The following is a 22,730-nucleotide window of genomic DNA, read 5'->3' as shown; positions in this document are numbered from 1 at the left end:
TCAGTACAGTTCAGACCACTACCACCTGTGACTGACTGACTCAGTACAGTTCAGACCACCACCACCTGACTGACTGACTCAGTACAGTTCAGACCACTACCACCTGTATGACTGACTCAGTACAGTTCAGACCACTACCACCTGTCTGACTGACTCAGTACAGTTCAGACCACCACCACCTGACTGACTGACTCAGTACAGTTCAGACCACCACCACCTGACTGACTGACTCAGTACAGTTCAGACCACTACCACCTGACTGACTGACTCAGTACAGTTCAGACCACTACCACCTGACTGACTGACTCAGTACAGTTCAGACCACTACCACCTGTTCAGACCACTGACTGACTCAGTACAGTTCAGACCACCTGACCTGACTGACTGACTCAGTACAGTTCAGACCACTACCACCTGACTGACTGACTCAGTACAGTTCAGACCACCTGTATGACTGACTGACTGACTGACTGACTCAGTACAGTTCAGACCACCACCACCTGACTGACTGACTCAGTACAGTTCAGACCACCACCACCTGACTGACTGACTCAGTACAGTTCAGACCACCACCACCTGACTGACTGACTCAGTACAGTTCAGACCACTACCACCTGACTGACTGCTCGACTCAGTACAGTTCAGACCACCACCTGACTGACTGACTGACTCAGTACAGTTCAGACCACCACCACCTGACTGACTGACTCAGTACAGTTCAGACCACTACCACCTGTATGACTGACTCAGTACAGTTCAGACCACCACCACCTGACTGACTGACTCAGTACAGTTCAGACCACTACCACCTGACTGACTGACTCAGTACAGTTCAGACCACCACCACCTGACTGACTGACTCAGTACAGTTCAGACCACCACCACCTGACTGACTGACTCAGTACAGTTCAGACCACCACCACCTGACTGACTGACTCAGTACAGTTCAGACCACTACCACCTGACTGACTGACTCAGTACAGTTCAGACCACCACCACCTGACTGACTGACTCAGTACAGTTCAGACCACTACCACCTGACTGACTGACTCAGTACAGTTCAGACCACTACCACCTGTCTGACTGACTGTCTGACTGACTCAGTACAGTTCAGACCACTACCACCTGACTGACTGACTCAGTACAGTTCAGACCACTACCACCTGACTGACTGACTCAGTACAGTTCAGACCACCACCACCTGTCTGACTGACTCAGTACAGTTCAGACCACTACCACCTGACTGACTGACTGACTGACTCAGTACAGTTCAGACCACTACCACCTGTCTGACTGACTCAGTACAGTTCAGACCACTACCACCTGACTGACTGACTCAGTACAGTTCAGACCACTACCACCTGACTGACTGACTCAGTACAGTTCAGACCACTACCACCTGACTGACTGACTCAGTACAGTTCAGACCACCACCACCTGTCTGACTGACTCAGTACAGTTCAGACCACTACCACCTGACTGACTGACTCAGTACAGTTCAGACCACCACCACCTGACTGACTGACTCGGTACAGTTCAGACCACCACCACCTGACTGACTGACTCAGTACAGTTCAGACCACCACCACCTGTCTGACTGACTGACTGACTGACTCAGTACAGTTCAGACCACCACCACCTGACTGACTGACTCAGTACAGTTCAGACCACTACCACCTGACTGACTGACTCAGTACAGTTCAGACCACCACCTGACTGACTGACTCAGTACAGTTCAGACCACTACCACCTGACTGACTGACTCTGTACAGTTCAGACCACTACCACCTGACTGACTGACTCAGTACAGTTCAGACCACCACCACCTGTCTGACTGACTCAGTACAGTTCAGACCACTACCACCTGACTGACTGACTCAGTACATGTCGATCTACTAATACTTTTCATTCTGTCTTTCCTTTCACTTCTCTTTCAGTCATTATGTTCCTTCTCCACTGTGTCGTCATTGACTTCATGGTTTCATAGTCAGTTGTGAAGTCACAGAAGGATTCATTTAAGTTTCTGATTTACCTTCACGTTGTTGTTTCAAAATGAAATCCATCTCCTCTTTTATTCCCTTTCGTCTGTTTTCCCTCAGGTGTGAGTTGGAGAACCGTTACCAAGGAAACCCTCTGAAAGGAACCTGTTACTGTAAGTGGAACTCTAATCTACCTTCACGCTGAGTCCTTCAGAGTAGAACATCACGCTGAGTCCTTCAGAGTAGAACATCACGCTGAGTCCTTCAGAGTAGAACATCACGCTGAGTCCTTCAGAGTAGAACATCACGCCGAGTCCTTCAGAGTAGAACATCACGCTGAGTCCTTCAGAGTAGAACATCACGCTGAGTCCTTCAGAGTAGAACATCACGCTGAGTCCTTCAGAGTAGAACATCACGCCTGAGTCCTTCAGAGTAGAACATCACGCTGAGTCCTTCAGAGTAGAACATCACGCTGAGTCCTTCAGAGTAGAACATCACGCCGAGTCCTTCAGAGTAGAACATCACGCTGAGTCCTTCAGAGTAGAACATCACGCTGAGTCCTTCAGAGTAGAACATCACGCTGAGTCCTTCAGAGTAGAACATCACGCTGAGTCCTTCAGAGTAGAACATCACGCCGAGTCCTTCAGAGTAGAACATCACGCTGAGTCCTTCAGAGTAGAACATCACGCTGAGTCCTTCAGAGTAGAACATCACGCTGAGTCCTTCAGAGTAGAACATCACGCTGAGTCCTTCAGAGTAGAACATCATGCTGAGGCTGAGTCCTTCAGAGTAGAACATCACGCTGAGTCCTTCAGAGCAGAACATCACGCTGAGGCTGAGTCCTTCAGAGTAGAACATCGCGCTGAGTCCTTCAGAGTAGAACATCACGCTGAGTCCTTCAGAGTAGAACATCACGCTGAGTCCTTCAGAGTAGAACATCACGCTGAGGCTGAGTCCTTCAGAGCAGAACATCACGCTGAGGCTGAGTCCTTCAGAGTAGAACATCGCGCTGAGTCCTTCAGAGTAGAACATCGCGCTGAGTCCTTCAGAGTAGAACATCGCGCTGAGTCCTTCAGAGTAGAACATCACGCTGAGTCCTTCAGAGTAGAACATCACGCTGAGTCCTTCAGAGTAGAACATCACGCTGAGTCCTTCAGAGTAGAACATCACACTCAGTCCTTCAGAGTAGAACATCACGTTGAGGCTGAGTCCTTCAGAGTAGAACATCGCGCTGAGTCCTTCAGAGTAGAACATCACGCTGAGTCCTTCAGAGTAGAACATCACGCTGAGTCCTTCAGAGTAGAACATCACGCTGAGTCCTTCAGAGTAGAACATCACGCTGAGTCCTTCAGAGTAGAACATCACGCTGAGGCTGAGTCCTTCAGAGTAGAACATCGCGCTGAGTCCTTCAGAGTAGAACATCGCGCTGAGTCCTTCAGAGTAGAACATCATGCTGAGTCTGAGTCCTTCAGAGTGGAACATCGCCTTCCCAGAAGAGTGGAGGCTGTTATAGTAGCAAAGAGGGGACCAACTCTATATTAAAGCCTTCCCAGAAGAATGGAGGCTGTTATAGTAGCAAAGAGGGGACCAACTCTATATTAAAGCCTTCCCAGAAGAATGGAGGCTGTTATAGCAGTAAAGAGGGGACCAACTCTATATTAAAGGCCATGATTTTGGAGTGAGATCTTAGACCGCAGGTGTCCCCATACTGTTGGCCATGTAGTGTATGTAGACTGGTTTGGTGCTGTAGATAATGAATGAGTTTGAATAGTGGCGGAGTTACCCTTTAACAGCAATTGTCCACAACCACGTACCTTCAGTAAGTTGATGTTGAAAGGGAAATGCTGTAGAGCGTTGGGCCACTAACCCAAAGGTCACTGGTTCCAATCCCAAGGCAACAAGGTGAAACATATGTTGATGTGTCCTTGAGCAAGGCATTTAACCCTAATGGCTCCTGTAAATCGCTCTGGATAAGAGCATCTGCTACAAAACTAAAATATCTATGAAGAGGAGAGTGGACCGCTGTTCTAACATGTAGCTGTGTTTATCTCCCTACCAGACACCCTGCTGATAGACTATCAGTTCACCTTCAGTCTGTCTCAGGAGGACGACCGCTACTACACCGCCATCAACTTTGTAGCAACACCCGAGGAGGTAGGACCACAACCATGCTGCTGGGGTTAGAGGTCAGGGGTCCGGCCATGCCCGAGGAAGTAGGGTTTAGGGTTAAGGTCAGATTATTTATCTCCTCATCCCTCTCTCCTCCGCAGCAGAATCGTGATCTGGTTGTTTTCATTAACGCCTCCAAAAACTTCAACCTCAACATCACCTGGGCCGCCAGTTTCACAGGTAACACACCTTAACATACCTTCACAGGTAACACCTTAACATACCTTCACAGGTAACACACTTTAATACACCTTCACAGGTAACACACCTTAACATACCTTCACAGGTAACACACCTTAACATACCTTCACAGGTAACACACCTTAACATACCTTCACAGGTAACACCTTAACATACCTTCACAGGTAACACCTTAACACACCTTCACAGGTAACACACCTTAACATACCTTCACAGGTAACACACCTTAACATACCTTCACAGGTAACACACCTTAACATACCTTCACAGGTAACACACCTTAACATACCTTCACAGGTAACACACCTTAACATACCTTCACAGGTAACACACCTTAACATACCTTCACAGGTAACACACCCTTAACATACCTTCACAGGTAACACCTTAACATACCTTCACAGGTAACACACCTTAACATACCTTCACAGGTAACACACCTTAACACAGCTCCACAGGTAACACCTTAACATACCTTCACAGGTAACACACTTTAATACACCTTCACAGGTAACACACTTTAATACAGCTCCACAGGTAACACACCTAAATACACCTTCACAGGTAACACCTTAACATACCTTCACAGGTAACACCTTAACATACCTTCACAGGTAACACACCTTAACACACCTTCACAGGTAACACACCTTAACACACCTTCACAGGTAACACACCTTAACACACCTTCACAGGTAACACACCTTAACACAGCTCCACAGGTAATACACCTTAACACAGCTCCACAGGTAACACAATTTAATACACTTATACAGGTAACACACTTTAACACACCTTCACAGGTAACACAACTTAATACACTTTTATAATAAACCCCAGGAAGAGTAGCTGCTGCCTTGACAGGAACTAATGGGGATCCATAATAAACCCCAGGAAGAGTAGCTGCTGCCTTGACAGGAACTAATGGGGATCCATAATAAACCCCAGGAAGAGTAGCTGCTGCCTTGGCAGGAACTAATGGGGATCCATAATAAACCCCAGGAAGAGTAGCTTCTGCCTTGGCAGGAACTAATGGGGATCCATAATAAACCCCAGGAAGAGTAGCTGCTGCCTTGACAGGAACTAATGGGGATCCATAATAAACCCCAGGAAGAGTAGCTGCTGCCTTTTTTTTTAACCTTTATTTAACCAGGCAAGTCAGTTAAGAACATATTCTTATTTTCAATGGCGGCCTGGGAACAGTGGGTTAACTGCCTGTTCAGGGGCAGAACGACAGCTCGGGGGTTTGAACTCGCAACCTTCCGGTTACTAGTCCAACGCTCTAACCACTAGGCTACGCTACCGGAACTAATGGAGATCCATAATAAACCCCAGGAAGAGTAGCTGCTGCCTTGGCAGGAACTAACGGGGATTCATAATAAACCCCTGGAAGAGTAGCTGCTGCTTTGGCAGGAACTAATGGTGATCCATAATAAACCCCAGGAAGAGTAGCTGCTGCCTTGACAGGAACTAATGTGGATCCATAATAAACCCCAGGAAGAGTAGCTGCTGCCTTGGCAGGAACTAATGGGGATCCATAATAAACCCCAGGAAGAGGCGGCGCGTGCCGGTAGTCAACCACCTCCCACTCTGAGCCAGTGTTGTTGTTTATGTATGTAGCTAGTGAGCTAAGCTGTAGCATTGGCACTGTCTTTCAAAAGGAGACACCTCACCAATGCAGAAATTCTGGATATTCTTTTAAATTCTGACAATTAGTCTTGAGTATGAAAGTCAGGAATCAGATTGTGACAGTGAAGAGCTGCCCCCCCCCCAACCTTGTAGCCATTTTGAGAACCCTGAATCTGAGGACCCCTTGTCCACTGACAAAGGTCCCTTTGAAGATGCTGGTGGTGATGGAGGCAGACAGACAGTGGATGAGGTACAGGCAGTCTGTGGTAGCTGGAAGGCCTCCAGCCATTTCACCCCTCCTGGCCCTGCTGTCTGCTTTGATGTGTTCCAGTCTGGAGTGCAAATCCCCTTCCCATTTCCCTCTGAGGCGGAATGCTTCAAGTTGCTTCTGACAGAGGAGCTGGTGGGAGACATAGTTGAGGAGACCAATCGCTATGCCTTAGAGCTACAGGAGAAGAGAGAGTCAGGAGTGAGGGGGAAACTCGCTAAATGGGTGACAACCACAATTAGTGAAATGTATACCTTCCTGGTGACAGTCCTTCTCATGGGGATAGTAAAGAACAACTCCCTAAGAGAATACTGGAGCACAGATCCTATGTTTGCAACTCCCTAAGAGAATACTGGAGCACAGATCCTATGTTTGCAACTCCCTAAGAGAATACTGGAGCACAGATCCTATGTTTGCAACTCCCTAAGAGAATACTGGAGCACAGATCCTATGTTTGCAACTCCCTAAGAGAATACTGGAGCACAGATCCTATGTTTGCAACTCCCTAAGAGAATACTGGAGCACAGATCCTATGTTTGCAACTCCCTAAGAGAATACTGGAGCACAGATCCTATGTTTGCAACTCTAAGAGAATACTAAGATCCTATGTTTGCAACTCCCTAAGAGAATACTGGAGCACAGATCCTATGTTTGCAACTCCCTAAGAGAATACTGGAGCACAGATCCTATGTTTGCAACTCCCTAAGAGAATACTGGAGCACAGATCCTATGTTTGCAACTCCCTAAGAGAATACTGGAGCACAGATCCTATGTTTGCAACTCCCTAAGAGAATACTGGAGCACAGATCCTATGTTTGCAACTCCCTAAGAGAATACTGGAGCACAGATCCTATGTTTGCAACTCCCTAAGAGAATACTGGAGCACAGATCCTATGTTTGCAACTCCCTTCTTTGCCACCCTTGGGGGGGTCCGTGGCTCCTCATCTCAGCAAGGGACACTCTTTGTACAGTTGAAGTCAGAAGTTCACATACATTTAGGTTGTAGTCATTAAACATCGTTTTTCAACCACTCCACAAATGTCTTGTGAACAAACTATAGTTTTGGCAAGTCGGTTAGGACATCTACTTTGTGCAACGACACAAGTAATTTTTCCAACAATTGTTTACAGACAGATTATTTCACTTATAATTCACTGTATCACAATTCCAGTGGGTCATAAGATTACATACACTAAGTTGACGGTGCCTTTAAACAGCTTAGAAAATTATGTCATGGCTTTAGAAGCTTCTGATAGGCTAATTGACATCATTTGAGTCAATTGGAGGTGTACCTGCGGATGTATTTCAAGGCCTGCCTTCAAACTCAGTGCCTCTTTGCTTGACATCATGGGAAAATCTAAAGAAAAGACCTCAGAGAAAACATTGTAGACTTCCACAAGTCTGGTTCATCCTTGGAAGCCATTGCCAAGCGCCTGAAGGTACCACGTTCATCTATACAAACAATAGTACGCAAGTATAAACACCATGGGACCACGCAGCCGTCATACCGCTCTTGAATGAGACGCGTTCTGTCTTCTAGAGATTAATGTACTTTGGTGCGAAAAGTGCAAATCAATCCCAGAACAGCAAAGGACCTTGTGAAGATGCTGGGGGAAACAGGTACAAAAGGATCTATATCCACAGTAAAACGAGTCCTATATCGACACAACCTGAAAGGCTGCTCAGCAAGGAAGAAGCCACTGCTCCAAAACCGCCATAAAAAGCCAGTCTACAGGTTGCACCATCCCAACCGTGAAGCATGGGGGTGGCAGCATCAGGTTGTGGGGGTGCTTTGCTGCAGGAGGGACTGGTGCACTTCACCAAATAGATGCCATCGTGAGGGAGGAAAATTATGACGATATATTGAAGCAACATCTCAAGACATCTGTCAGGAAGTTAAAGCTTGGTCGCAAATGGGTCTTCCAAATGGACAATGACCCCAAGCATACTTACAAAGTTGTGGCAAAATGGCTTAAGGACAACAAAGTCAAGGTATTGGAGTGACCATCACAAAGCCCTGACCTCAATCCTATAGAACATTTGTTGGCAGAACTGACAAAGCGTGGGCTACAAATCTGACTCAGTTACACCAGCTCTGTCAGGAGGAATGGGCCAAAATTCACCCAATTTATTGTGGGAAGCTTGTGGAAGGCTACCCGAAACGTTTGACCCAAGTTAAACAATTTAATTTAATGCTACCAAATACTAATTGAGTGTATGTAAACTTCTGACCCACTGGGAATGTGGTGAAAGAAATAAATCATTCTCTCTGCTGTTATTCTGTGGTGATCCTAACTGACCTAAAACAGGGAATTTGTACTCGGATTAAATGTCAGGGATTGTGAAAAATGGAGTTTAAATGTATTTGGCTAAGGTGTATGTACATTTTAAATTTCCGACTTCAACTGTATGTGGACAATTGTTACAGCAGTTCCACACTCTTCCAGCATCTGCTCTCCAACAGCACAGGGGCCTGTGGCACAGTCATGTTGAACAGGAAGGGGATGCCGGCATTCAGATGCAGAGAGGGGAGGGGGAGGGGAGTGGAACGGCATTCAGATGCAGAGAGGGGAGGGGGGGGGGAGTGGAACGGCATTCAGATGCAGAGGGGAGGGGAGGGGAGGGAACGGCAGGGAGGAGGGGAGGGGAGTGGAACGGCATTCAGATGCAGAGAGGGGAGGGGAGGGGAGTGGAACGGCATTCAGATGCAGAGAGGGGGGGGAGGGGAGTGGAACGGCATTCAGATGCAGAGAGGGGAGGGGGAGGGGAGTGGAACGGCATTCAGATGCAGAGAGGGGGGGGGGGAGTGGAACGGCATTCAGATGCAGAGAGGGGAGGGGGGAGGGGAGTGGAACGGCATTCAGATGCAGAGAGGGGAGGGGGGGGAGGGGAGATGAGGGGAGGGGAGGGGAGTGGAACGGCATTCAGATGCAGAGAGGGGAGGGGAGGGGAGGGAACGGCATTCAGATGCAGAGAGGGGAGGGGGAGGGGAGTGGAACGGCATTCAGATGCAGAGAGGGGAGGGGAGGGGAGTGGAACGGCATTCAGATGCAGAGAGGGGAGGGGAGGGGAGGGGAACGGCATTCAGATGCAGAGAGGGGAGGGGGAGGGGAGTGGAACGGCATTCAGATGCAGAGAGGGGAGGGGGAGGGGAGGGGAACGGCATTCAGATGCAGAGAGGGGAGGGGAGGGGATTGGAACGGCATTCAGATGCAGAGAGGGGAGGGGAGGGGAGGGAACGGCATTCAGATGCAGAGAGGGGAGGGGGAGGGGAGGGAACGGCATTCAGATGCAGAGAGGGGAGGGGAGGGGAGGGGAGGGGGGGGGAGGGGAGTGGAACGGCATTCAGATGCAGAGAGGGGAGGGGAGGGGAGTGGAACGGCATTCAGATGCAGAGAGGGGGAGGGGAGGGGAGTGGAACGGCATTCAGATGCAGAGAGGGGAGGGGGGGAGGGAACGGGAACAGGCATTCAGATGCAGAGAGGGGAGGGGGAGGGGAGTGGAACGGCATTCAGATGCAGAGAGGGGGGGAGGGGAGGGGAGTGGAACGGCATTCAGATGCAGAGAGGGGAGGGGATGCAGGGGGGGGAGGGGAGTGGAACGGCATTCAGATGCAGAGAGGGGGGGGGGGGAGGGGAGGAACGGCATTCAGATGCAGAGAGGGGAGGGGGAGGGAGGGAGGCATTCAGATGCAGAGAGGGGGGAGGGGAGGGGAGTGGAACGGCATTCAGATGCAGAGAGGGGGTGGAGGGGGATACAGAGAGGGGAGGGGGGGGGAGGGAGGGAACGGCATTCAGATGCAGGAGGGGAGGGGGAGGGGAGGGGAGGGGAGTGGAACATTCAGATGCAGAGAGGGGAGGGGAGGGAGGGGAGGGAACGGCATTCAGATGCAGAGAGGGGGGAGGGGAGGGGAGGGGAAGGGGCATTCAGATGCAGAGAGGGGAGGGGAGGGGAGGGAACGAGGGATACAGAAGGGGAGGGGGGGAGGGGAGGGAACGGCATTCAGATGCAGAGAGGGGGAGGGGAGAGGATGCAGAGAGGGGAGGGGGAGGGGAGGAACGGCATTCAGATGCAGAGAGGGGGGGGGGGGAGGGGAACGGCATTCAGATGCAGAGAGGGGAGGGGAGGGGAGGGGAAACGGCATTCAGATGCAGAGAGGGGAGGGGAGGGGAGGGGAACGGCATTCAGATGCAGAGAGGGGGGGGGGAGGGGATTCAGATGCAGAGAGGGGAGGGGAGGGGAGTGGAATTCAGATGCAGAGAGGGGAGGAGGGGGGAGTGGAACGGCATTCAGATGCAGAGGGGGGGGAGGGGGGAGGGGAGGGGGAGGGGAGGGGAGTGGAACATTCAGATGCAGAGAGGGGGGGAGGGGAGGGAACGGCATTCAGATGCAGGCATTCAGATGCAGAGAGGGGAGGGGAGGGGAGTGGAACGGCATTCAGATGCAGAGAGGGGGAGGGAGGGGAGGGGGAGTGGAAACGGCATTCAGATGCAGAGAGGGGAGGGGGGGGGGAGATGGAGGGGACGGCATTCAGATGCAGAGAGGGGAGGGGAGGGGAGGGGAGGGAACGGCATTCAGATGCAGAGAGGGGAGGGGGGAGGGGAGTGGAACGGCATTCAGATGCAGAGAGGGGAGGGGAGGGGAGTGGAACGGCATTCAGATGCAGAGAGGGGAGGGGAGGGGAGTGGAACGGCATTCAGATGCAGAGAGGGGAAGGGGAGGGGAGAGGGGGAGGGGAGGGGAGTGGAACGGCATTCAGATGCAGAGAGGGGAGGGGGGAGGGGAGGGATTCAGATGCAGAGGGGGAGGGGAACGGCATTCAGATGCAGAGAGGGGAGGGGAGGGGAGTGGAACGGCATTCAGATGCAGAGAGGGGGAGGGGAGGGGGAGGGGCGGCAATCCAGATGCAGAGAGGGGAGGGGGGGGGAGTGGAACGGCATTCAGAGGCAGAGAGGGGAGGGGAGGGGGAGGGGAACGGCATTCAGATGCAGAGGGGAGGGGAGGCAGAGGGGGAGGGGAGGGGAGTGGAACGGCATTCAGATGCAGAGAGGGGAGGGGAGGGGAGGGAACGGCATTCAGATGCAGAGAGGGGGAGGGGAGGGGAGTGGAACGGCATTCAGATGCAGAGAGGGGAGGGAGGGGAGGGAGGGAAGAGGCATTCAGATGCAGAGAGGGGAGGGGAGGGGAGTGGAACGGCATTCAGATGCAGAGAGGGGAGGGGAGGGGAGGGAACGGCATTCAGATGCAGAGAGGGGGGGAGGGGAGGGATGCAGAGAGGGGAGGGAGGGGAACGGCATTCAGATGCAGAGAGGGGAGGGGAGGGGGGGGGAGTGGAACGGCATTCAGATGCAGAGGGAGGGGAGGGGAGGGGAGGGGAAACGGCATTCAGATGCAGAGAGGGGAGGGGAGGGGAGGGAACGGCATTCAGATGCAGAGAGGGGAGGGGGAGGGGAGTGGAACGGCATTCAGATGCAGAGAGGGGAGGGGGAGGGGAGGGGAACGGCATTCAGATGCAGAGAGGGGAGGGGGAGGGGAGGGGAAGGGAATTCAGATGCAGAGAGGGGAGGGGAGGGAGGGAACGGCAGATGGAGAGGGAGGGGAGGGGAGGGAACGGCATTCAGATGCAGAGAGGGGGGGGGGAGGCATTCAGATGCAGAGGGGGAGGGGAGGGGAGGGAGTGGAACATTCAGATGCAGAGAGGGGAGGGGGGAGGGGAGGGGAACGGCATTCAGATGCAGAGAGGGGAGGGGAGGGGAGGGAACGGCATTCAGATGCAGAGAGGGGAGGGGGGGGGAGGGAACGGCATTCAGATGCAGAGAGGGGGAGGGGAGGGGGGAGGGAGCAGAGAGGGGAGGGGAGGGGAGGGGAACGGCATTCAGATGCAGAGAGGGGAGGGGGAGGGGAGGGAACGGCATTCAGATGAGACGGCATTCAGATGCAGAGAGGGGAGGGGAGGGGAGTGGAACGGCATTCAGATGCAGAGAGGGGGGAGGGGAGGGGAGGGAACGGCATTCAGATGCAGAGAGGGGAGGGGAGGGGAGTGGAACGGCATTCAGATGCAGAGAGGGGAGGGGGGGAGGGGAGGGGAGGGAACGGCATTCAGATGCAGAGAGGGGAGGGGGGGAGGGGAGGGAACGGCATTCAGATGCAGAGAGGGGAGGGGAGGGGAGTGGAACGGCATTCAGATGCAGAGAGGGGAGGGGAGGGGAGTGGAACGGCATTCAGATGCAGAGAGGGGAGGGGAGGGGGAGATGGAGAGGGGAGGGGAGGGGAGGGAAAGGCATTCAGATGCAGAGAGGGGAGGGGAGGGGAGTGGAACGGCATTCAGATGCAGAGAGGGGAGGGGAGGGGAGGGAACGGCATTCAGATGCAGAGAGGGGAGGGGAGGGGGAACGGCAGTGGAACGGGAGGGGAGGGGGAGTGGAACATTCAGATGCAGAGAGGGGAGGGGAGGGAACGGCAGATGCAGGAGGGGGGGGGAGGGGAGGGGAACGGCATTCAGATGCAGAGAGGGGAGGGGAGGGGAGGGAACGGCATTCAGATGCAGAGAGGGGAGGGGGAGGGGGGGAGGGAGAGGGAACGGCATTCAGATGCAGAGAGGGGAGGGGAGGGGGGAGGGAACGGCATTCAGATGCAGAGAGGGGAGGGGAGGGGAGGGGAGGGAACGGCATTCAGATGCAGAGAGGGGAGGGGAGGGGAGGGGAACGGCATTCAGATGCAGAGAGGGGAGGAGGGGAGGGAACGGCATTCAGATGCAGAGAGGGGAGGGGAGGGGAGTGGGGGGAACGGCATTCAGATGCAGAGAGGGGGAGGGGAGGGGAGGGAAACGGCATTCAGATACAGAGAGGGGAGGGGGAGGGGAGGGAACGGCATTCAGATGCAGAGAGGGGAGGGGGAGGGGGGAGGGAACGGATACAGAGAGGGGAGGGGAGGGGAGGGAACGGCATTCAGGGGAGGGGAGGGGAGGGGAACGGCATTCAGATGCAGAGAGGGGAGGGGGAGGGGGAGGGAACGGCATTCAGATGCAGAGAGGGGAGGGGAGGGGAGGGAACGGCATTCAGATGCAGAGAGGGGAGGGGAGGGGAGGAGGGGAGTGGAACGGCATTCAGATGCAGAGAGGGGAGGGGAGGGCATTCAGATACAGAGAGGGGAGGGGAGGGGAGTGGAACGGCATTCAGATGCAGAGAGGGGAGGGGAGGGGGAGGGGAGGGGAGGGGAGGGAGGGAACGGCATTCAGATGCAGAGAGGGGAGGGGAGGGGAGTGGAACGGCAGGAGAGGGGAGGGGAGGGGAGGGGAACGGCATTCAGATGCAGAGGGGGGGGGAGGGGAGGGGAGGGGGAACGGCATTCAGATGCAGAGAGGGGAGGGGAGGGGAGGGGAGGGGAACGGCATTCAGATGCAGAGAGGGGGAGGGGAGGGGAGTGGAACGGCATTCAGATGAGGGGGGAGGGGAGGGGGTGGAACGGCATTCAGATGCAGAGAGGGGAGGGGAGGGGACGGCAGGGAGGGGGGGGAGGGGAGGGAACGGCATTCAGATGCAGAGGGGGGAGGGGAGGGATACAGAGAGGGAGGGGGAGGGGGAGTGGAACGGCATTCAGATGCAGAGAGGGGAGGGGAGGGGGAGGGGAGGGGAGCGGCATTCAGATGCAGAGAGGGGAGGGGAGGGGAGGGAGTGGAAATCGGTTCAGATGCAGAGAGGGGAGGGGAGGGGAGGGAACGGCATTCAGATGCAGAGAGGGGAGGGGGAGGGGAGGGGGCAGATGGAGAGGGGGGAGGGGAGGGAACGGCATTCAGATGCAGAGAGGGGAGGGGAGGGATACAGAGAGGGGAGGGGGAGGGGAGTGGAACGGCATTCAGATGCAGAGAGGGGAGGGGAGGGGAGGGAACGGCATTCAGATGCAGAGAGGGGGGGGAGGGGAGGGAACGGATGCAGGCATTCAGATGCAGAGAGGGGAGGGGGAGGGGAGTGGAACGGCATTCAGATGCAGAGAGGGGAGGGGAGGGAGGGAACGGAGAGAGGGGAGGGGAGGGAGGGAAACATTCAGATGCAGAGAGGGAGGGGGAGGGGAGGGGAGGGAACGGCATTCAGATGCAGAGAGGGGAGGGGGAGGGGGGGAGTGGAACGGCATTCAGATGCAGAGAGGGGAGGGGAGGAGGGAAGTGGAACGGCATTCAGATGCAGAGAGGGGAGGGGAACGGGATGCAGAGGGGAGGGGGAGGGGAGTGGAACGGCATTCAGATGCAGAGAGGGGAGGGGAGGGGAGTGGAACGGCATTCAGATGCAGAGAGGGGAGGGGAGGGGAGGGGAGTGGAACGGCATTCAGATGCAGAGAGGGGAGGGGAGGGGAGGGGATTCAGATGGAGACGGGAGGGGAGGGGAGGGAACATTCAGATGCAGAGAGGGGAGGGGAGGGAGGGCATTCAGATGCAGAGAGGGGAGGGGGAGGGGGAGGGGAGGGAACGGCATTCAGATGCAGAGGGAGGGGAGGGGAGGGGAGGGGGAGGGGAGTGGAACGGCATTCAGATGCAGAGAGGGGAGGGGAGGGGAGTGGAACGGCATTCAGATGCAGAGGGGAGGGGAGGGGAGGGGAGTGGAACGGCATTCAGATGCAGAGAGGGGAGGGGGAGGGGAGGGAACGGCATTCAGATGCAGAGAGGGGAGGGAGGGGAGGGGGAACGGCATTCAGATGCAGAGAGGGGAGGGGAGGGGGGGAGTGGAACGGCATTCAGATGCAGAGAGAGAGGGGAGGGGAGGGGAGGGAACGGCATTCAGATGCAGAGAGGGGAGGGGAGGGGGAGGGGAGTGGAACGGCATTCAGATGCAGAGAGGGGGGGGGGGGAGGGGAAACGGCATTCAGATGCAGAGAGGGGAGGATGGAGACGGGGATTCAGATTCAGATGCAGAGAGGGGAGGGGGAGGGGAGTGGAACGGCATTCAGATGCAGAGAGGGGAGGGAGGAGGGGAGGGATGAGGGGAGGGGAGGGGAGGGGGAGTGGAACGGCATTCAGATGCAGAGAGGGGGGAGGGGCATTCAGAGGGAGGGGAGGGAGTGGAACGGCATTCAGATGCAGAGGGGAGGGGAGGGGGGGGGGGAGGGAACGGCATTCAGATGGAGAGGGGAGGGGGAGGGATGTAGGTGGAGGGGGAGGGGGGAACGGCATTCAGATGCAGAGAGGGGAGGGGAGGGGAGGGAACGATTCAGATGCAGAGAGGGGGGAGGGGAGGGGAGGGCATTCAGATGCAGAGAGGGGAGGGGGAGGGGGGAACGGGATGCAGGGAACGGCATTCAGATGCAGAGAGGGGAGGGGAGGGGAGTGGAACGGCATTCAGATGCAGAGAGGGGAGGGGGAGGGGGGGAACGGCAGATGGAGAGGGGAGGGGGAGGGGGGAGTGGAACGGCATTCAGATGCAGAGAGGGGAGGGGGAGGGGAGTGGAACGGCATTCAGATGCATTCAGATGCAGAGGGGGAGGTGGAGGGGAGGGGAGGGAGAGGGGGAGGGGAGGGGAGAACGGCATTCAGATGCAGAGAGGGGGAGGGGAGTGGAACGGGGAGAGGGGAGGGGAGGGGAGGGAACGGCATTGGCAGAGAGGGGAGGGGGAGGGGAGTGGAACGGCATTCAGATGCAGAGAGGGGAGGGGGAGGGGGAGGGGAGTGGAACGGTCAACAGCTGGCAGTAAAATGACAAACGAGACGTCCTCTCCACTGTCCATACAGCAACCATGTCCTCTCCACTGTCCATACAGCAACCATGTCCTCTCCACTGTCCATACAGCAACCATGTCCTCTCCACTGTCCATACAGCAACCATGTCCTCTCCACTGTCCATACAGCAACCATGTCCTCTCCACTGTCCATACAGCAACCATGTCCTCTCCACTGTCCATACAGCAACCATGTCCTCTCCACTGTCCATACAGCAACCATGTCCTCTCCACTGTCCATACAGCAACCATGTCCTCTCCACTGTCCATACAGCAACCATGTCCTCTCCACTGTCCATACAGCAACCATGTCCTCTCCACTGTCCATACAGCAACCATGTCCTCTCCACTGTCCATACAGCAACCATGTCCTCTCCACTGTCCATACAGCAACCATGTCCTCTCCACTGTCCATACAGCAACCATGTCCTCTCCACTGTCCATACAGCAACCATGTCCTCTCCACTGTCCATACAGCAACCATGTCCTCTCCACTGTCCATACAGCAACCATGTCCTCTGGTCTAGGAACAGTGGGTTAACTGGTCTAGGAACAGTGGGTTAACTGGTCTAGGAACAGTGGGTTAACTGGTCTAGGAACAGTGGGTTAACTGCCTGTTCAGGGGCAGAACGACAGACTTGTACCTTATCAGCTCGGGGATTTGAACTTGCAACCTTCCGGTTACTTGTCCAACACTCTAACCACTAGGCTACCCTGCCCCCTCTACACTCTAACCACTAGACTAACCTGCTGAAGCAAATGTCTGACTTGAAGTGCACTTGCGAAGTGCTTGGGGAATTTTGTCTGGGTCAGAAATGTCCAAAGAAATGTATTGTCCGCAAAAGTAAAAATGACTACTTTGATGGTAAATGAATGAATGAACACAACTCAATTCAAAGTGTTATTAGAAAATAAAAACCTGTTCCAAACTTCTACTAGTAATTAAGGTTTCTCTCAACCTTGGTGTGATGGTGTTGATGATATGTCCACTGATAAAACGTGTTCTTTCTCTCTCCCCCCCCCCTCATCCCAAAGCAGGTACTCAGACAGGCGAGGAGATCCCAATCATCTCCAGGAGTAACATCAAGGAGTTTAAAGACAGTTTCTCCAACGAGAACTTTGACTTCCGCAACAACCCAAACATCACCTTCTTCGTCTATGTCAGCAACTTCACCTGGCCCATCAAGATACAAGTAGGTGACATGAGACACACACCCCCAATCCCATCCCCAACCCCACCCCCTCCGATGTGTGGGGGTGTAGAGTGGTGCTCCAGCAGCTAACCTCTAGATGTGTGGGGGTGTAGAGTGGTGCTCCAGCAGCTAACCTCTAGATGTGTGGGGGTGTAGAGTGGTGCTCCAGCAGCTAACCTCTAGATGTGTGGGGGTGTAGAGTGGTGCTCCAGCAGCTAACCTCTAGATGTGTGGGGGTGTAGAGTGGTGCTCCAGCAGCTAACCTCTAGATGTGTGGGGGTGTAGAGTGGTGCTCCAGCAGCTAACCTCTAGATGTGTGGGGGTGTAGAGTGGTGCTCCAGCAGCTAACCTCTAGATGTGTGGGGGTGTAGAGTGGTGCTCCAGCAGCTATCTGCTAGATGTGTGGGGGTGTAGAGTGGTGCTCCAGCAGCTAACCTCTAGATGTGTGGGGGTGTAGAGTGGTGCTCCAGCAGCTAACCTCTAGATGTGTGGGGGTGTAGAGTGGTGCTCCAGCAGCTATCTGCTAGATGTGTGGGGGTGTAGAGTGGTGCTCCAGCAGCTAACCTCTAGATGTGTGGGGGTGTAGAGTGGTGCTCCAGCAGCTATCTGCTAGATGTGTGGGGGTGTAGAGTGCTTTAAAAAATATATATATATATCAAATACACTGCTCAGAAAAATAAAGAGAACACTAAAATAACACATCCTAGATCTGAATGAATGAAATATTATTATTCTTATTATTGAATGTGCTGACAACAAAATCACACAAAAATGATCAATGGAAATTAAATGTATCAACCCATGGAGGTCTGGATTTGGAGTCACACTCAAAATTAAAGTGGAAAACCACACTACAGGCTGATCCAACTTTGATGTAATGTCCTTAAAACAAGTCAAAATGAGGCTCAGTAGTGTGTGTGGCCTCCACGTGCCTGTATGACCTCCCTACAACGCCTGGGCATGCTCCTGATGAGGTGGCGGATGGTCTCCTGAGGGATCTCTTCCCAGACCTGGACTAAAGCATCTGCCAACTCCTGGACAGTCTGTGGTGCAACGTGGCGTTGGTGGATGGAGCGAGACATGATGTCCCAGATGTGCTCAATTGGATTCAGGTCTGGGGAACGGGCGGGCCAGTCCATAGCATCAATGCTTTCCTCTTGCAGGAACTGCTGACACACTCCAGCCACATGAGGTCTAGCATTGTCTTGCATTAGAGGAACCCAGGGCCACCCGCACCAGCATATGGTCTCACAAGGGGTCTGAGGATCTCATCTCGCTACCACTGGCGAGCACATTGAGGCCCTCCAAAGAAATGCCACCCCACACCATGACTGACCCACCGCCAAACCGGTCATGCTGGAGGATGTTGCAGGCAGCAGAACGTTCTCCACGGCGTCTCCAGACTCTGTCACGTCTGTCACATGTGCTCAGTGTCAACCAGCTTTCATCTGTGAAGAGCACAGGGCGCCAGTGGCGAATTTGCCAATCTTGGTGTTCTCTGGCAAATGCCAAACGTTCTGCACGGTGTTGGGCTCGAAGCACAACCCCCACCTGTGGACGTCGGGCCCTCATACCACCCTCATGGAGTCTGTTTCTGACCGTTTGAGAAGACACATGCACATTTGTGTCCTGCTGGAGGTCATTTTGCAGGGCTCTGGCAGTGCTCCTCCTGCTCCTCCTTGCACAAAGACTGATGTAGTGGTCCTGCTGCTGGGTTGTTGCCCTCCTACGGCCTCCTCCACGTCTCCTGATGTTCTGGCCGGTCTCCTGGTAGCGCCTCCATGCTCTGGACACTACGCTGACAGACACAGCAAACCTTATTGCCACAGCTCGCATTGATGTGCCATCCTGGATGAGCTGCACTACCTGAGCCACTTGTGTTGGTTGTAGACTCCGTCTCATGCTACCACTAGAGTGAAAGCACCGCCAGCATTCAAAAGTGGCCAAAACATCAGCCGGGAAGCATAGGAACTGAGAAGTGGTCTGTGGTCCCCACCTGCAGAACCACTCCTTTATTGGGGGTGTCTTGCCAATTGCCTATAATTTCCACCTGTTGTCTATTCCATTTGCACAACAGCATGTGACATTTATTGTCAATCAGTGTTGCTTCCTAAGAGGACAGTTTGATTTCACAGAAGTGTGATTGACTTGGAGTTATTTTCTCCTGATTTTGCAGGTTTTCCCACTTACAAAGCACGTAGAGGTCTGTAAACCCAACCTTTTGAACGGTAGTGTATATTTCACAGTTTTTTAACGAGGCAGTTAAGAAAAAATTCTTATTTATAATGACGGCCAAACCCTACCCCGGACGACGCTGGGCAAATTGTGCTTCGCCCCATGAGACTTCCGATCACAGCTGGTTGTGATACAGCCCGGGATTGAACCAGGGTCTGTAGTAATGCCTCTAGCACTGAGATGCAGTGCCCCTTAGACCACTGTGATACAGCCCGGGATTGAAGCAGGGTCTGTATTGATGCCTCTAGCACTGAGATGCAGTGCCTTTAGACTGATGTGATACAGCCCGGGATTGAACCAGGGTCTGTAGTGATGCCTCTAGCACTGAGATGCCTTAGACTGATGTGATGTATCAGTCTTATGTAGACACATTTGTAATGGTGTTTCATACATTGGATAAAAGTAGAGACTCAGAGCTAGAATATGGTATATCATACACTGCAATTGAGGAACAATGGGAAAGGAATTCTGTTTTGCTTTGTAACCCCACTTTTGAGAAAATAGCCATTGAATGTTTTGGGTATACCTACTGGAGAGCTCTTCTTTGTCTACACCCATTCGGCATCATTCACACCTTCTTAAGCCTTAGTTCAACCCATCTCTTCAAGGATTCACACGTGAGGCCATGTGGTAAACACACGCTATGTCAAATAAAATTTATGTTTATTGCAATTCGTTCCAGTCACTGGCAGCAGAGAACTGGAAGGAAAGGCGGCCATAGGGGGTGTTGGCTTTGGGGACGACCAGTGAGATATACCTGCTGGAGCACGTGCTACTGGTGGGTGTTGTTATCGTGAACTGAGATAAGGCGAGGCTTTACCTAGCATAGACTTATAGATGACCTGGAGCCAGTGAGTTTGGCGACAAATATGTAGCGAGGGCAATCCGACTAGAGCGTACAGGTCGCAGTGGTGGGTGGTATAAGGGGCTTTAGTGACAAAACAAATGGCACTGTGATAGACTGCATCCAGTTTGCTGAGTAGAGTATTGGAAGCTATTTTGTAGATGACATCGCCGAAGTAGAGGATCGGTAGGATAGTCAGTTTTACTAGGGTAAGCTTGGCGGCGTGAGTGAAGGAGGCTTTGTTGCGAAATAGAAAGCTGATTCGAGATTTGATTTTGGATTGGAGATGTTTGATATGAGTCTGGAAGGACAGTTTGCATACTCAAAAGGAAAAGCCTTATAACAGTTCCACCCAAAACAAGCTGCCATTTATGGTTAAAAAAAATGACTTGCAAAAAACGCTGAGGCCACCAAGGCATTAGCTATCGCTGAACACTGTTCCATGCTGGCATGTGATCACATTGGAGAAGCATGTAGAGCTGCTTTCTCAGACTCCACTGCTGCTACCTACTTCAACATGCACAGGACAAAGTGCACAGAAATGATTCATGATGTTCTAGCACCATACTTTCTGAAAAAGTTGGCGTTTCAGCCTCCTCCTCGATGAGTCCACAGATGTGGGTGACCAGTGTTTCAGCCTCCTCCTCGATGAGTCCACAGATGTGGGTGACCAGTGTTTCAGCCTCCTCCTCGATGAGTCCACAGATGTGGGTGTTTCTGAGTACCTGGGGGTTGTGATAAGGTACTTTAGTGACACCAAGCAGACAAGTCTATCAACATTTCTGGGGCTTGTTGAGTTGGAGTGAGGAGATGCCAAATCTATAGCCCCGTGCTGTTGTGGCTTTCCTCGAGAAGTGTTTTCTTAAAAAGAGAAACTCCTGGGGATAGGGACTGACAATGCCTCTGTTATGAATGGGATTAACAATGGGGTCCATAAAGTGCTGAAGGAGGAGGAGTTTGGCCTCAGACATCTGGTTCTTATTCGCTGTGTGTGCCCCACTCTCTGCAGCTTGCTCATTTGTAGTTCTAAACATATTTAGGGTGTTTTTTACTCACTTTTTTGTCTCTCCCACGACGTTATTCCTCTCTCCTACAGTGTCCATCACAATTACATGCACATGGCCAATTATGCAAATTAGGGGGTGACGTCATTTAGCGACTTTTAGGACAGCCAATAGCTGCTTTCCTTACTGAGGATTTGGCAACACTGGGTCTTTTCCCATGGCTTAACCAACTAGGCGTGTAATTTAACCATTTTCTTTGTATTTATAGATGGCAGTTTGTTATTAAGGCACATGGAAGTTCACCGTACCTTATACATATTCACAGAGAATGATGCAGGCTTCTATTACATATTCACAGAGAATGATGCAGGCTTCTATTACATATTCACAGAGAATGATGCAGGCTTCTATTACATATTCACAGAGAATGATGCAGGCTTCTATTACATATTCACAGAGAATGATGCAGGCTTCTATTACATATTCACAGAGAATGATGCAGGCTTCTATTACATATTCACAGAGAATGATGCAGGCTTCTATTACATATTCACGGAGAATGATGCAGGCTTCTATGACATATTCACAGAGAATGATGCAGGCTTCTATTACATATTCACAGAGAATTATGCAGGCTTCTATACATATTCACAGAGAATGATGCAGGCTTCTATTACATATTCACAGAGAATGATGCAGGCTTCTATGACATATTCACATAGAATGATGCAGGCTTCTAATACATATTCACAGAGAATGATGCAGGCTTCTATTACATATTCACAGAGAATGATGCAGGCTTCTATTACATATTCACAGAGAATGATGCAGGCTTCTATTACATATTCACAGAGAATGATGCAGGCTTCTATTACATATTCACAGAGAATGATGCAGGCTTCTATTACATATTCACAGAGAATGATGCAGGCTTCTATTACATATTCACAGAGAATGATGCAGGCTTCTATTACATATTCACAGAGAATGATGCAGGCTTCTATTACATATTCACAGAGAATGATGCAGGCTTCTATTACATATTCACAGAGAATGATGCAGGCTTCTATTACATATTCACAGAGAATGATGCAGGCTTCTATTACATATTCACAGAGAATGATGCAGGCTTCTATGACATATTCACAGAGAATGATGCAGGCTTCTTTTACATATTCACAGAGAATGATGCAGGCTTCTATTACATATTCACAGAGAATGATGCAGGCTTCTATGACATATTCACAGAGAATGATGCAGGCTTCTATGACATATTACAGAGAATGATGCAGGCTTCTAATACATGTTCACAGAGAATGATGCAGGCTTCTATTACATATTCACAGAGAATGATGCAGGCTTCTATTACATATTCACAGAGAATGATGCAGGCTTCTATGACATATTCACAGAGAATGATGCAGGCTTCTATTACATATTCACAGAGAATGATGCAGGCTTCTATGACATATTCACAGAGAATGATGCAGGCTTCTTTTTACA

The 22,730-nt window shown here is 52.3% G+C and overlaps 1 protein-coding gene across 1 annotated transcript in view; it reads left to right on the top strand.

Moving 5' to 3' along the window:
* Positions 1-22,730, top strand: part of LOC118378204 (attractin-like) — a 159,296-nt gene that overhangs the window by 94,936 nt on the left and 41,630 nt on the right. The window contains exons 19-22 of the mRNA XM_052516118.1: positions 2,100-2,152; positions 4,039-4,133; positions 4,250-4,328; positions 16,987-17,144. Of these exons, the coding sequence (XP_052372078.1) occupies positions 2,100-2,152; positions 4,039-4,133; positions 4,250-4,328; positions 16,987-17,144 (385 nt within the window). The remainder of the gene's footprint in view (positions 1-2,099; positions 2,153-4,038; positions 4,134-4,249; positions 4,329-16,986; positions 17,145-22,730) is intronic.

This window comes from Oncorhynchus keta, unplaced genomic scaffold (genome assembly GCF_023373465.1).
Source record: "Oncorhynchus keta strain PuntledgeMale-10-30-2019 unplaced genomic scaffold, Oket_V2 Un_scaffold_3947_pilon_pilon, whole genome shotgun sequence".
NCBI lineage: Eukaryota > Metazoa > Chordata > Actinopteri > Salmoniformes > Salmonidae > Oncorhynchus > Oncorhynchus keta.
The sequence above is the reverse complement of the archived record's forward strand: the minus strand, read 5'-3'. Positions and strand labels throughout refer to the sequence as shown.